A 14,493-nucleotide genomic window follows, 5' to 3' on the forward strand; every position below is an offset into this window, starting at 1 on the left:
ACCAACAATTTAAAAGTTTTTCTTGTCAAACAATAATGTAAATTCCTTGAGGGCAAATAGGTCACAGGGGTAGGATATCCACTATAGTAACTATCGTTTGAGACATTTACCTTTTATACGGGATATAGCACATTCGCTTTTGATAACAAATTAAAGAAGAAATTTTTTATTGATTTCTATTTCTCAACAATTTTAAGAACCGATGCCGTACGATCAGACAGTGATATGTCACATGGCGCGAAAACATGACGTAATGCCATGACAATCTCGAGCAAAAATACCGCTTTGATCTCCGCTTCAGATGTCAAGATACTGACACACTTCTTTTAGCTCTTAGAGGGGGTGTAAATTGATCATGAAAACAAGGTCAACATTACTTAGTTTATCACTGATTTACCGATAATCTTTAACGTTTTTTTTCTCTCTTTCTACACGGGTGGATGGACGATGATTGTGTCCAGTTTTTTTAGACACTTTTCAAACTATATATTTTTCGGGAAATAATACTATTGTACATAATACTCCTTTCATAAAAGTGACAGTAATAAAAGTATTAAATTGCCTAAAGATTGTCTTACTCACATTTTGTTTTCAATAGATTCAACTTACAAGTTTGCCATAGAAAGGTAATACAATATCAAAGGTGCTTTGACATTAAATTTTATTCAAAACATTAGTTGTTTGCAGAACAAATAAATGTTTGTAACAGCAGATTTCTTTTTACATTTTTATTTCAATGGTGACCCATCACACTTTACACAGGCTTGGGACTGTCTGGCATAAAGCAGCTGGTAGTGTTGGCAAAATCTCAGACAGATGGTCCATTTCTTTTGTAACTTCAATAGAATTCATAAGTGTATAAAGAATAATAAAGAATACTTTTTATTGGAGACAATATTTTGACAAAAAGTGATGCAACTTCAGTACTTGAACTTAGTGTAGTATAAAAAGGTGCAAATTACAGAAGCAACTTCAGTACTTGAACTAAGTGTATTATAAAAAGGTGCAAATTACAGAGTTAAATGAGGTAAACTTTCAGATTACTTTTTGCTAGATTATCTTCCGTTTTTCATCACTGAAAAAAAAAAATCTTGCCCTCTGCACTGTGACTGTTATTCAAAGTTATTAAATACTTTATTTTGCTGATAAAACCCAGTTTATTATGAGCTGGCATAAACTGTTAAGTTAGCTCTTAAAGATGATATTGATGAAAGATACAATAAGTAAATATTATGTATAAAAAGCAGAGGTTACACAGCAGAAGATGCAAGCAAACCAAACCACCAAAACTACTACACTACTAGGCCACTTTATACCAGACGTGTTTAGTCTCTACTTGCTGTCACTGAAATTTACTGTGGCTGTTGTAACAGATAAAATAATTTTTGTCTTCCACTTAAATTAAGTAAAACAAGCTTTCTGAATTTTAAAGACTTGCAAGTGTGAGTTACAGTGCCTGAAGCAGTTTATTCACAAGCATGCATGAAAATTTTATTCAATGTTCATCCTGTATAAATGGCTTTTATAGTCTTAAAACATAACAATACATCACAATATTAAATACTGGACACAAACACAAGTAAACAAAACTTGAAACGAAAGTTAATCAAAATAAAAAAAATCTTAAAAAATTCTATATTATTTTTATTTTTTTCCGAGATGCTCACTTTCAAGCTTTTTATTTTTATTTTTATTCCCTCCTCCCCCTGCTCATTTTTCAAAAATCTCCCGTAAAACGAAAGATAAAAAAACTCTGGCCTGAGCGTGCTATGTTACGGATGCTCTTATTTGTATGAAGCATTTAAATGCATAAGCTAGAATCTCTGTATATGAGATGGGCGAAATTTTTCCCAATAATAGAACTCCAGAAATGCCATTTTCAAGGGAAGATAACTCTTTTTTAATACTGATGACTTTTATTGCATGTCTTTTTTATGCCCCCGAAGGGAAGCATATAGTTTTTGAACCGTCTGTCAGTCTGTCGGTCTGTCCGCAATTTTCGTGTCCGGTCCATATCTTTGTCATCAATGGATGGATTTTCAAATAACTTGGCATGAATTTGTACCACAGTAAGACGACGTGTCGCGCGCAAGACCCAGGTCCGTAGCTCAAAGGTCAAGGTCACACTTAGACGTTAAAGGTCATTTTTCATGATACTGCATTCGTGTCCGGTCCATATCTTTGTCATCCATGGATGGATTTTCAAATAACTTGGCATGAATGTGTACCACAGTAAGACGACGTGTCGCGCGTAAGACCCAGGTCAGTAGCTCAAAGGTCAAGGTCACACTTAGACGTTAAATGTCATTTTTCATGATAGTACATTGATGGGCATGTCCAGTCCATATCTTTGTCATTCATGCATGGATTTTAAAATTATTGGGCATGAATGTGTACCACAGTAAGACGACGTGTCGCGCGCAAGACCCAGCTCCGTTGGTCAAAGGTCCTAAACTCTAACATCGGCCATAACTATTCATTCAAAGTGCCATCGGGGGCATGTTTCATCCTATGGAGACAGCTCTTGTTTCTTAGATGATTGTTCTACAATATCCAAAGTTGAAGAAATTTTATTATTGGGAAATATTTTGCCCATCTCATATACAGAGACTCTAGCATATGCCTTTAATGAAAAATAAGGAATGAGAAAAAACAAACAAAGACTTCATGGAAACAAGATGCAGTGTTTTATAAGGAAATAAGACTTAAGGCAAACAAAACAATACAACTGATGATTTTATCAACAGAATAAAATAAGATATTGCTGTATTTTGACAAACAAAACAATACAATTGGTGATTTAGTCAGCAGAATAAGATAGGATAATATTATGATCAAGCCAGCAAGAGAGTTAGGGTGTTGTATATTATATCAATAAAACAGGATGATTTTGATGGTGTCTGGCTCAAAAGAACAAGGTCCTATTAAGGTTAAGAAATTTAGAGTCTTGAGGTATTCAGGTGCAAACAAAACCAAAATAAGGAATAAAAGACAATTGGTATAACTTGAATTATTTCAATATTGAAGCTTACCCATCAAGACTGGCCCAGCTCTTGTCCATGTTGCACAATATGCACTGAAATGGAAAACAGCTGATGTTAATGCTTTATCTGAATTGGAATCTTTTGAAGACTATATGGAGAAATCAATGAAAAACGTTGGCACAAAAGTTAAAAAAAAGTGGTTTAGGTAATTTTCAGAATTAAACTGTTCAACTTTAAAGATTCTGTTTTTGTTGTCTGATTTCAGATTTTCTGTTGTTTGTGAATGTGTTGAAATTTGTTCCTTTTATTTCAACCTATCCATATGTATAAAATATAGTTAAAAATGTTCAGGCAGCATCTGAATTACTCATGTCAGCCCTTGCACTAGAGTCATTGATGTTGAGCAAGTGGTGTTTCACTGAATATGAATATCTATGTTTACTTAATACATGTATAAGTAAGGGGTCAAAATTATAGAAAGATTTTTAAATTAGTTAAAACCAGTAACTCAAAGTAACATGTAACAGACATTTTCTAATTTCAGTTGAACACAAAATTTAAAATTGTATTTAGATTTTGATGTTTTATCGATTTTCTATTTTCAGCACAACGTCATATGTATATTATTTGAAATATTGAGTGTGGGTATAGATTTAGTTGTATATGTACTAAATGTTTTGTACATGATTTACCCCATACAGTGCAGCGGGTATGAAGGCGTATTACCTGCAGAAAAACCCCAACAACCTTGTCAACATTCTCGGCAAGCTGTTCGTGTTTGCGTACACCTGGAGTGTCGGCGGAAACTTCCGGCGTCAAGAGGACATGGATGAGGATGACATGGGGTCACGCAGGGGTCAGGAGAAAGCAGAAAAGGAGTTGAACATTTGTAATGAGTTTGATAACTTTATGCGAGAGATGTTTGAAGTTGAACCACCACTAGGTAAATGAAATCATATGCAGTTGTGATCCTTAAACTATAGTATGTTTGATGTGATTTTAAGTTTTTACTTCTGTTATGATTACAAAATACCTATTTATATGGTCTAGATATGGATGAGTGATGGGTATTTAGGGATAGATGCTTGTTTCCTGCCAATGTGCTTGTTAGCTCACCTGTCACAAAGTGACAAGGTGAGGTTTTGTGATTGTGCAGCGTCCGTTGTCCGTGCGTCCGTAAACTTTTGGTTGTGACCACTCTAGAGGTCACATTTTTCATGGGATCTTTATGAAAATTGGTCAGAATGTTCATCTTGATGATATCTAGTTCAGGTTCGAAACTGGGTCACGTGCAGTCAAAAACTAGGTCAGTAATAAAAATAGAAAAACCTTGTGACCTCTCTAGAGGCCATATTTTTCATGAGATCTTCATGAAAATTGGTGAGAATGTTCACCTTGATGATATCTAGGTCAAGTTCAAAACTGGGTCACGTGCCTTCAAAAACTAGGTCATTAGGTCAAATAATAGAAAAACCTTGTGACCTCTCTAGAGGCCATATTTTTCAATGGATCTTCATGAAAATTGGTCAGAATTGTTATCTTGATGATATCTAGGTCAAGTTCAAAACTGGGTCACATGAGCTCAAAAACTAGGTCATTATGTCAAATAATAGAAAAAAACGACGTCATACCCAGTTCAAAACTGGGTCATGTGGGGACAGGTGAGCGATTCAGGACCATCATGGTCCTCTTGTTTTTCTGTATCTGATTTTTAACTCTAACCTTAAATGTTAATTTAAATGCTACTTTGGTCATAATAAATGGTTAAATTAGACATTTAACAGCTTCCTAGTGTTTTTAGCTCACCTGAGCACGAAGTGCTCAAAGGTGAGCTTTAGTGATCACCCTGTGTCCGGCGTCCGTCGTCGTCCGTCGTCCGTCCGTCCGTCCGTCCGTCCGTCGTCAACAATTTGACTGTTAACACTCTAGAGGTCACATTTTTGACCCAATCTTAATGAAACTTGGTCAGAATGTTACCCTCAATAAAATCTTGGACGAGTTCGATATTGGGTCATCTGGGGTCAAAAACTAGGTCATCAGGTCAAATCAAAGGAAAAGCTTGTTAACACTCTAGAGGTCACATTTTTGGCCCAATCTTAATGAAACTTGGTCAGAATGTTACCCTCAATAAAATCTTGGACGAGTTCGATATTAAGTCATCTGGGGTCAAAAACTAGGTCATCAGGTCAAATCAAAGGAAAAGCTTGTTAACACTCTAGAGGTCACAATTTTGGCCCAATCTTAATGAAACTTGGTCAGGATGTTACCCTCAATAAAATCTTGGACGAGTTCGATATTGGGTCATCTGGGGTCAAAAACTAGGTCACCAGGTCAAATCAAAGAAAAAGCTTGTTAACACTCTAGAGGTCACATTTTTGGCCCAATCTTAATGAAACTTGGTCAGAATGTTACCCTTAATAAAATCTTGGACGAGTTCGATATTTGGTTATCTGGGTTCATAAACTAGGTCACCAGGTCAAATCAAAGGAAAAGCTTGTTAACACTGTTGAAGCCGCATTTATGACTGTATCTTCATGAAACTTGGTCAGATTGTTAATATTGATGATCTTAAGGTCCAGTTTGAATCTGGGTCATGTAGGATAAAAAACTAGGTCACCAAGCCAAATCAAATGAAAAGCTAGTTTACACTAGAGGCCACATTTATGACCATACCTTAATGAAACTTGGTCAAATCTTGATGATCTATAGCTCAAGTTCAAATCTGGGTTAGGTGGGGTCAAAAACTAGGTCACTAGGTCATATCAAAGGAAAAGCTTGTTAACACTCTAGAGGCCACATTTATGACTATATCTTAATGAAACTTAGTCAGAATGTTAAACTTGATGATCTTTAGGGCAATTTTGAATCTGGGTCATGTCGGGTCAAAAACTAGGTCACCAGGTCAAATCAAAGGAAAAGCTAATTAACACTGTAGAGGCCACGTTTATGACCATATCTTAATGAAACTTGGTCAGAATGTTAATCTTGATAATCTTTAGGTCAAGTTTAAATCTGGGTCAGATGGAGTCAAAAACTAGGTCACTAGGTCATATCAAAGGAAAAGCTTGTTAACACTCTAGAGGCCACATTTTTGACTATATCTTCATGAAACTTAGTCAGAATGTTAAACTTGATGGTCTTTAGGTCAAGTTCGAATCTGGGTCATGTCGGGTCAAAAACTAGGTCACGGGGGTCAAATAAAAGGAATAGTTAGTTAACACTTTAGAGGCCACATTTATGACCATATCTTAATGAAACTTGGTCAGAATGTTAATCTTGATGATCTATAGGTCAAGTTTAAATCTGGGTCAGGTGTGTTAAAAAACTAGGTCACTAGGTCAAATCAAAGGAAAAGCTTGTTAAGACTCTAGAGGCCAGATTTATGACTGTATCTTCATGAAACTTAATCAGAATGTTAATCTTGATGATCTTTAGGTCAAGTTCGAATCTGGGTCATGTGGGGGCAAAAACTAGGTCACCGGGTCAAATCAAAGGAAAAGCTAGTTAACACTTTAGAGGCTACATTTATGACCATATCTTAATGAAACTTGGTCAGAATGTTGATCTTGATGATCTTTAGGTAAATAGGTCAGGTGAGCGATACAGGGCCTTCATGGCCCTCTTGTTTAGTCATCACATTTCACTAAGCATTTAACATTTTTTATCCTGTCACTTGCAGTATTTTCGACCCGATATAAGGGTGCCGTATATCTTTCTTGATATACCGTCAGTTGATCATGTGACCAGTGATATATGGTCAGTTGATCATGTGACCTTATGATCGATATTGTTGTCATAAGAAATTTTGCAACGAAACCATCGTCATTGTGTTGGAAATGTCCGAACTAAGAAAATGAGTGGTCAAATAATGAGTTTTTATTCAAAAACGAAGAAGTTATTGCGATTTTGCCGGTAATCACGTCATTATATAAGTGACGTCATTACAAATATGACGTCATTAAAGCGGTTGTCGCACACTTATTTTTGTAAAATAAATTGCCAAATATCGGAAAATGAAGTAATGACAAGATAAATAGAATAATAGGTTAGTGCCTTAGATGGAGAAAGTTTATCTGGCTCGGCTCCGGACGTTATCAGGTTCGCCTTCGGCTCACCCGATAACCTCCTCCACCTCGCCAGATAAACTTTCTCATCTACGGCACTAACCTATTATTCTCTATGTATATACCTACTGTGATCTTCAATATTTCAGGTGTAAGGTTACCGACAGGCAATAGAACAATCTACAGTTACTTTATAGACATGGAATCTGGTAACTTTGTACCCTGGGATGCACTTGTACCATCTACCAAATCTCTCATTGAGAAAGGAGCAATTATCACCATTGGTAGGTTCTTAAACTTTAAATTTTTGATAAAGAAAAAAAAATAAGTATGATAATACTATACTCCTGTTTTAGAAGAAAGTTTTGTCAGTTATTTTTTAGTAACATAAACTAAAGCTTATTAGTAGGGGAGCACTGGTCTCCACTGGTTAAGTTGTTTCCAAAAAAAAAAAAAAAATGGTGTTGGGGCTTGAGCTCATCCTTCTGAGGTCATGACAAACCTCATTTGACACCAGTGTTTTTTTCCAGGAAGCAGATTTTGGAGTGATTCAATTAAGCTGATAGCTCTTATCACAATAAAGCTTCAATAAGGTAAAATAAACCAAACTGAAAGCTGATTATTTAGAGAGAATATAAACCTCAAATTATCCAACCACAGGTGAAACAATGGGAGTATCTATGGACCAGAAGAAGACAGGTGGAGATGAGAGTGATATAGTACCTACAGTAGATGTGATACGGTTCTCCTTCCTCACCAGTTTACTTTTACTCAGCAAACATCCTGTACTTATAACAGGTAAAATATAGTACCTTCAGACATCCTGTACTTAGAACAGGTAAAATATAGTACCTTCAATTGGTGAGAAATGTTTTTTTTCCATCCTTACAAATTTCCTTTGAATCAACAAACGTCATGTACCTATAACAGGTAAGATTTAATGTTCTGAAAATCAGAATGTTACCTATTTTGTTTGACAATATTTTTAAATTTTACTATTTTTGCTAAAAACTTGCAGTTGTGTTGACAGTTACAAGTCCTTGTTCCTACTGAGTCAGTGTACTACTTTTAACAAAATGCACAAAAAAGAAAAATGTTGGATTTTAAAGTTTTGACCAAAATGTACACAGAATACTGAGAAAGAAATATAATAATTAGGAAAACTACTTTACTTTTGAATACAAACCTTTTATCAAATAAATGATAATGAACAGGTGAATCTGGAGTGGGAAAGTCAGCTGTAATCAACTATGCACTGAAGAGACTGAGTAAAGAGGGCGGTACTTCTTTGAAGACAGGAACCATTCTGGGCAGTATTCTCAACTACTCGGATAAAGGGACCTCACTGTTAGAAAACATCAGCAACCTTACAAAGTGGGGCCATGAGGATGATGAAGACAAGGTTGGCATGGACATACTGCTTGGTTCGAAACCAAAGACCTCAACGGGGATCATGAGTTCAATGATCCAGTTCTCGGCACAAACCACGTCAGCCAGACTTCAGGCTCAGATCAAACATAATCTTATACAGAAGGGTAGAAACACACTTGGTGCTCCAAAGGGTAGAAAGGTAATTCATTTGAAATATTTTGGTTTGTTTCTGTATTGTTTGAAAGCCATTCTTGTCTGTATTTCAGCCTTGGTTATGAAAAAAAGAATATCTCTTAAGTTAAGGATTATACAGACAAAGTACAAACCAGTTCAAAGCTTAAGTAGTTTTAGATTTAATATGCATTGCAGTACAACTTGCATGAAGAGATCGCCTAAGGGAAGGGCAAAAAAAAAGGTCACTTTGGACAACTGGTCTCTTGTAACGGGAGTTTGTTTATAGCTACTAAAAGAAGAAAAAAAAGTTGTCTGCTAATGCAAGTGGTCTCTATAGATGTGGTCTCTCAAGCCAAAAAAAACAAACAAAACTGTATTTTATCTTATATTACCAACCTCACTGGGTCAAGTTCCATAACTCTGACATGTATTTTGAGCAAATTATGCCCCCTTTTGGACTTAGTAACTTGCAAGTTACTATCTCCAAAACTAATGCAGATATTGAATTGAAACTTCACATGTGTCTTTGGGGTTATAAAACTAGTTGATAGCACTAAGTCCCATAACTCTGACCTTCGATTTGGCCAAATTATGCCCCCTTTTGGACTTAGAAAATTCTGGTTAAAGTTTTGCGTGCAAGTACATACAGCTATTTCTAAAAGGCATATAGATTTAAAACTTATTTTTTCTTTTTCTAGATCAATTACCAACCTCGCTGGGTCAAGTCCCATAACTCTGACATGTATTTTGAGCGAATTATGCCCCTTTTGGACTTAGAAAATTCTGGTTAAAGTTTTGTGTGCAAGTACATACAGCTATTACTAAAAGGCATAATTATAGATTTGAAACTTTTTTTTTCTAGATCAATTACCAACCTCACTGGGTCAAGTCCCATAACTCTGACATGCATTTTGGGCAAATTATGCCCCCTTTTGGACTTAGAAAATTCTGGTTAAAGTTTTACATGCAAGTTTCTATCTCCAAAACTAATGCAGATATTGAATTGAAACTTCACATGTGCCTTTGGGTTATAAAACTAGTTGATAGCAGCAAGTACCATAACTCTGATATGCATTTTGGTCAAATTATGTCCCCTTTTGAACTTAAAACTCTCTTGATATTTAACCTTTTTGGGTAATATTTTCCTGCTTCTGGGACAATATTTCAAATAGTTGAGCTTGGCTGTCTTACGGACAGCTCTTGTTCAGATAAATTACAATGTGATCAGCTAAGTCAGATAGAAGTAATAATTTATTCAAGTAATGAACAGTTTATTATAAAGGATTGATAATGAATATTCCATTTGGATTTAGGTGGTAATGTTTGTGGATGACTTGAACATGCCAGCCCCTGAGGAGTATGGAGCACAACCTCCACTAGAGCTGCTGAGGCAATTTCTGGAACTGAACGGCTTCTATCATACAGAGAAGAATGCTTGGAAGGCAAGAGAATATATGATCATTACCCTTTAGATCTTCATTACTGTTGAATGGAAACATCATACAAAATTTTCTATTACCTTTCTGTGTCTTTCTGTCTAATACTTTCGTCAAATATCTTGCTTTCTTTTATTACTGCACCTGATCTGTTTGTTAAGTAATTAGATTATTACAAAGTATTTATCGTATAGACCAGGGTTTATTTGTGATACAAGAGTTGTTTCCCTTGCAGGAAATCATGGATGTGACAGTGGTAGCTGCCTGTGGTCCTCCTGGAGGAGGCCGTAACCCAGTCAGTCCAAGACTTCTGAAAAACTTCTGGTATGTGATATGTTAAGTGAAAAGATTATGAAGTGGGCTTTGGGCAATCTAAGATGAGAAAATTAATAGAAATTTTTACAGACTATAGAAAATATTCAGATTTGTGTCTGTTACAGACTTAGAAAATATTGTAATACAAAATTATTTATCTTGCCCAGCTAGCTTAGTATGCTGGGCTTCAGGCAAACTGAATAGTTAAATAGCTTGATCATCGAGCATTTTGAACCATGGAAAATGTCTTATTTTAGTAAGAAAATGATAGTTATAGACATAAAATAGGTGGACAGGAATGAGGGAACATTGATAAATTATCATTTTAGTCTGCATAAAAGAAATGCTGCTTTGCACTGTTAAGATGGGCAGTTTTTGCTCATTATAATGATGTGTTTATTACAGTATGTTTGCATTTCCTCAACCGTCTACACGCTCCCTGCAGCATATTTACCAGGTACAGCTGGGACGATTCTTGCAGGATGGAGATTTTGCGCAAGAAGTTACTGAGTGTTTATCTCCCCTTGTGAATGTTTCGATTTCACTGTACTATTGCATGTGTCGTAACATGCTACCTACACCTGCAAAATCTCACTACACTTTCAATGTGAGGGACCTCTCTAAGGTAAGTAATTACAGAGTATTTATCTCCTCTTGTCAATATTTTGATCTCCCTGTACTATTGCATGTGTATAAACTTGATAGGCAAAAACTCCCAAATCCTTCAATGTCTGGGATCTAAGGGAAGTAAGAGGTTACAGTGTTCATCTCCCCTTATAAATTTGTTGATCTCTCTGTGCTTCTGTATATGTTATAACAACAATCTAAATACACGTTCAATGCAAAAAAGGGAATGTTCATAAATGAGATTTACAAAACTTATTGTTAGACAGTTTCTTCATGTTTTGAATTCAGTTATTTGAAAAAAAAAACATTCCTGCATATTTTGAAGTGTATGTTTAAACTTGTGTAACAAGTATCGACAGATTTACAATCAAAGTTCCTGCATAGAGTAAGCTACAGTCTTGTTAACCAGAGTTATTAGATTGGGGTATGTTGTTGGTCGGGCGGGCGGGCGGCGTCAAACTGGTGTTTCCGGTCAATAACTTTCGTTTCGGTAAAGATATTTGAATAAAACTTGGTATGTATGTAGCTTATATCAAGACAAAGGCTGGGATTGATTCTGGGGTTTCTGGGGTCAAGGTCAAGGTCACTGTTACTTAAAATAGAAAAAGGGTTTCCGGTCAGTAACTTAACTTAGGAATGAGCTATCTTGATGAAACTTGGTGTATAGAAAACTTATATAAAGTTGTAGCTTGGGATTGATTTTGGGGTTTCTGGGATCAAGGTCAAGGTCATTGTTACTAAAAATAGGGTTAGGGTTAGGTTAAGTTAGGGTTAGGGTTAGGGTTGTGCTTTAAAGTGGTGCACTGTGATTCAGTATACTTTTTTATTCTTATGAAAAGTGTTGAAAACCTGGTTTCCTGGCATTGCCGCGTTTCTTGTATGTTTGTTACTGTTACAGGTGATACAAGGAATGTTACAGGCTCACAACACTGTTGTGGTCAGCAAGGACAATTGTGCCCAGTTGTTTGCTCATGAGGCCACTCGAGTGTTCCATGATAGACTTGTATGTGCTGAAGATAGGAATTTGTTTTTCCAGTTCTTGGCTGATAATCTCCATGATTACTTCAAGGTGAGATATTAACTGCTGATGTAATGATTTGATATCAAAGGCAATATAACTGTGTAGAATGAAGGAATTTACTATTTTAAATAATGGCTACATTGTAAAGAACTTAATGCCTGTCATGGTAAAGTGGTCTCCTATCCAGACCTTTTTGTCTGTCTTCCCTGTTAGGTTACTAAAGTTACACATTTGCATTTACAAACTGCTTTCTTGATTTCTCATAAGGAATATGAACAATGTATTAGCAGTATATACATTTGTCTAAATTTTGTAGCCTTATTTAGTGACAAAAAATAGATACAAAAATGGAATCATTTACTCAATATTGCTGTCTTAGGTAAAATGGTCAGCTGAGCAACTGATAGAAGAGCATGTAATCTTTGGTGATTTCTTCGATGTTGATGATCAGTCACATGCTCGTATTTATCGTCCAATCGTAGATCAGAACAAGATACGGCAAACCCTTGAGGAATTCTACATGAGAATGAACTTTGGAAACACCAAGGTAAAATTAAATCTACATTATTTAAAATAGATAGACATAGAGAACAAGATAAAATCACTATATGATAACTTACATGTACTCTCTTTCATTAAACAAACATATATTATACCTTAGCCAAATTTATATTTTCCCCAAAATTAAAAAGATATTACCTAAACATGTTGATTTTATGCTCCATATGATACCCTTAAAGTTGTAAAATATGAGAAAATCGTGAATTATAAATATTTGAGTGTCTGTTTACAATAAATAAAAAAAACATCGAAAATTGTTGATGGCAGATTTAAAACTGATAAATGAGCCACACCATGAGAAAACCAACATAGTGCATTGGCAACCAGCATGGATCCAGACCTGCTGTTGGCTTTCAAAGTCTATTGCAATTAGAGAAACCGTTAGCAAACAGCATGAATCCTGGCCAGACTGCGCGGATGCGCAAACTAGTCTGGATCCATGCTGGTCGCAAATGCACTATGTTGGTTTTCTCATGGCGTGGCTCAAATATATTTTAAAAGAGTAAGAAAGTTCCTATTACTACATTTTGTGTTCATTAAATTGCAGTATTTTAGGAAGATAAACTGTTATGGAATTAAGGTTCCCAGGTTTACATGTTTACAAGTCAGTGTGACATTTACATTTAATAGAAAAAACCACCAAATAGTGCCAAACGTAGCACATAATTATTAAAACATAAAAAAAAACCAGCCTAAACCTGGTGAAAATATATCCTTGAATTTGTGAATTTTTCTTATTCACTTTGTGGAAAAAAAGAAAGTTTTAATCTATGGTCTCCCATTCTAGCAGGGAAAAAGCAACCCTGTGTCGTGACTGAAGTCAGTGATTAAATACTGTTAAACAGCATCATTTTGTTGTTTAAAAGGTCTTGTAGACGTTTACAGAAATTTCTGTAAACTTGGGAGCCTTTTGTAAAGTACTAACACTGTAACAGACACTGTATTTGTCTATATAAACAGAACTCATTTTCTTGAAATATTATACATGTATATATATTTATACATTTAACTTGTATTTTATTTATGTTTGATACATGTTTTGAAATTATTTAACCATTTTACAGGAAGGCAAAAAGGTAGAACCTGCTGTAAATGTTATGTTGCTTAAAAAAACAAGTAATTGTGTTGATAAGAAGTTTGTTGAAGTATTTTACGTGTTTCAGAGATTACTTACCTTGTTTGTGAAAACCAGAATTTTGCTGTGCAATCTTGTTTCAAAGAGCTTTTAAATGTTTTTCCAAAATGTTTGTATTATTGTTCATTTATTCCATTGTATTATAAAGTGCCTTGCCATTTGTCTGTGTTTCTTTAAAGTGTTTAAATGTATATATCCTTTAAATGTGTAATTGTGACAGAATTGCTTTAATCAACCTTTAGTTGCATTATCTGTATTGGACATAGCAAGTTCTTACAAGCACATGTTACCGTTACTGTCGTATTCCCTGTTTAAAGATTCATTTTAAGTCTGCAAGGCATATAACAAAACAAGTCAACATAAGGGAGATTTGGCTCGCATGCTGTTAAAACACCTTTCCATGGCAAAGCATAAACGTATTACGGCCCTGAAATGAATAATTTAAAAGAAAATGACGTCAGCGTTAAAAAACAACTCGGACATTCCTGCGCATTTCATGTAAATTTAATAACGTTGAGGAACAATATATATTCATTTATAAGTTTTTATGCTAGAATAGTGTTAGCGCATGTTCATTTTGTGTGATACATCTTCAGAATTCCTCGGGATTCTGCAGATGTTATAACACGAAAAAACATGCGTTATCCCTACAGTGATAACATTCCAATTTATTTAAAATTCTGTTATGAGATTTACAGCATATTGATTGGTAATTTTCAGAAATGCACTTTCATTAATTTTTAAGATATAAGCAAAATATCAAGGGTTGCTTTAGAAAATTTGTTGAGTTATACTGTGTTTGTTT

At 35.1% G+C, this 14,493-nt stretch overlaps 1 protein-coding gene across 13 annotated transcripts in view; it reads left to right on the plus strand.

Annotated features, from left to right (window-relative positions):
• Positions 1-14,493, plus strand: part of LOC128545958 (dynein axonemal heavy chain 6-like) — a 193,990-nt gene that overhangs the window by 50,821 nt on the left and 128,676 nt on the right. For 10 of the 13 annotated variants that reach the window (XM_053519282.1, XM_053519316.1, XM_053519280.1 and 7 more), the window contains 10 exons: positions 3,028-3,189; positions 3,686-3,927; positions 7,198-7,332; positions 7,709-7,846; positions 8,263-8,618; positions 9,907-10,035; positions 10,265-10,353; positions 10,750-10,969; positions 11,870-12,040; positions 12,372-12,539. In XM_053519282.1, coding sequence (XP_053375257.1) covers positions 3,028-3,189; positions 3,686-3,927; positions 7,198-7,332; positions 7,709-7,846; positions 8,263-8,618; positions 9,907-10,035; positions 10,265-10,353; positions 10,750-10,969; positions 11,870-12,040; positions 12,372-12,539 — 1,810 coding nt within the window. The remainder of the gene's footprint in view (positions 1-3,027; positions 3,190-3,685; positions 3,928-7,197; positions 7,333-7,708; positions 7,847-8,262; positions 8,619-9,906; positions 10,036-10,264; positions 10,354-10,749; positions 10,970-11,869; positions 12,041-12,371; positions 12,540-14,493) is intronic. The other 3 variants (XM_053519337.1, XM_053519338.1, XM_053519343.1) reach the window with 1 other exon arrangement.

Source organism: Mercenaria mercenaria, chromosome 1, assembly GCF_021730395.1.
Source record: "Mercenaria mercenaria strain notata chromosome 1, MADL_Memer_1, whole genome shotgun sequence".
Taxonomy (NCBI): domain Eukaryota; kingdom Metazoa; phylum Mollusca; class Bivalvia; order Venerida; family Veneridae; genus Mercenaria; species Mercenaria mercenaria.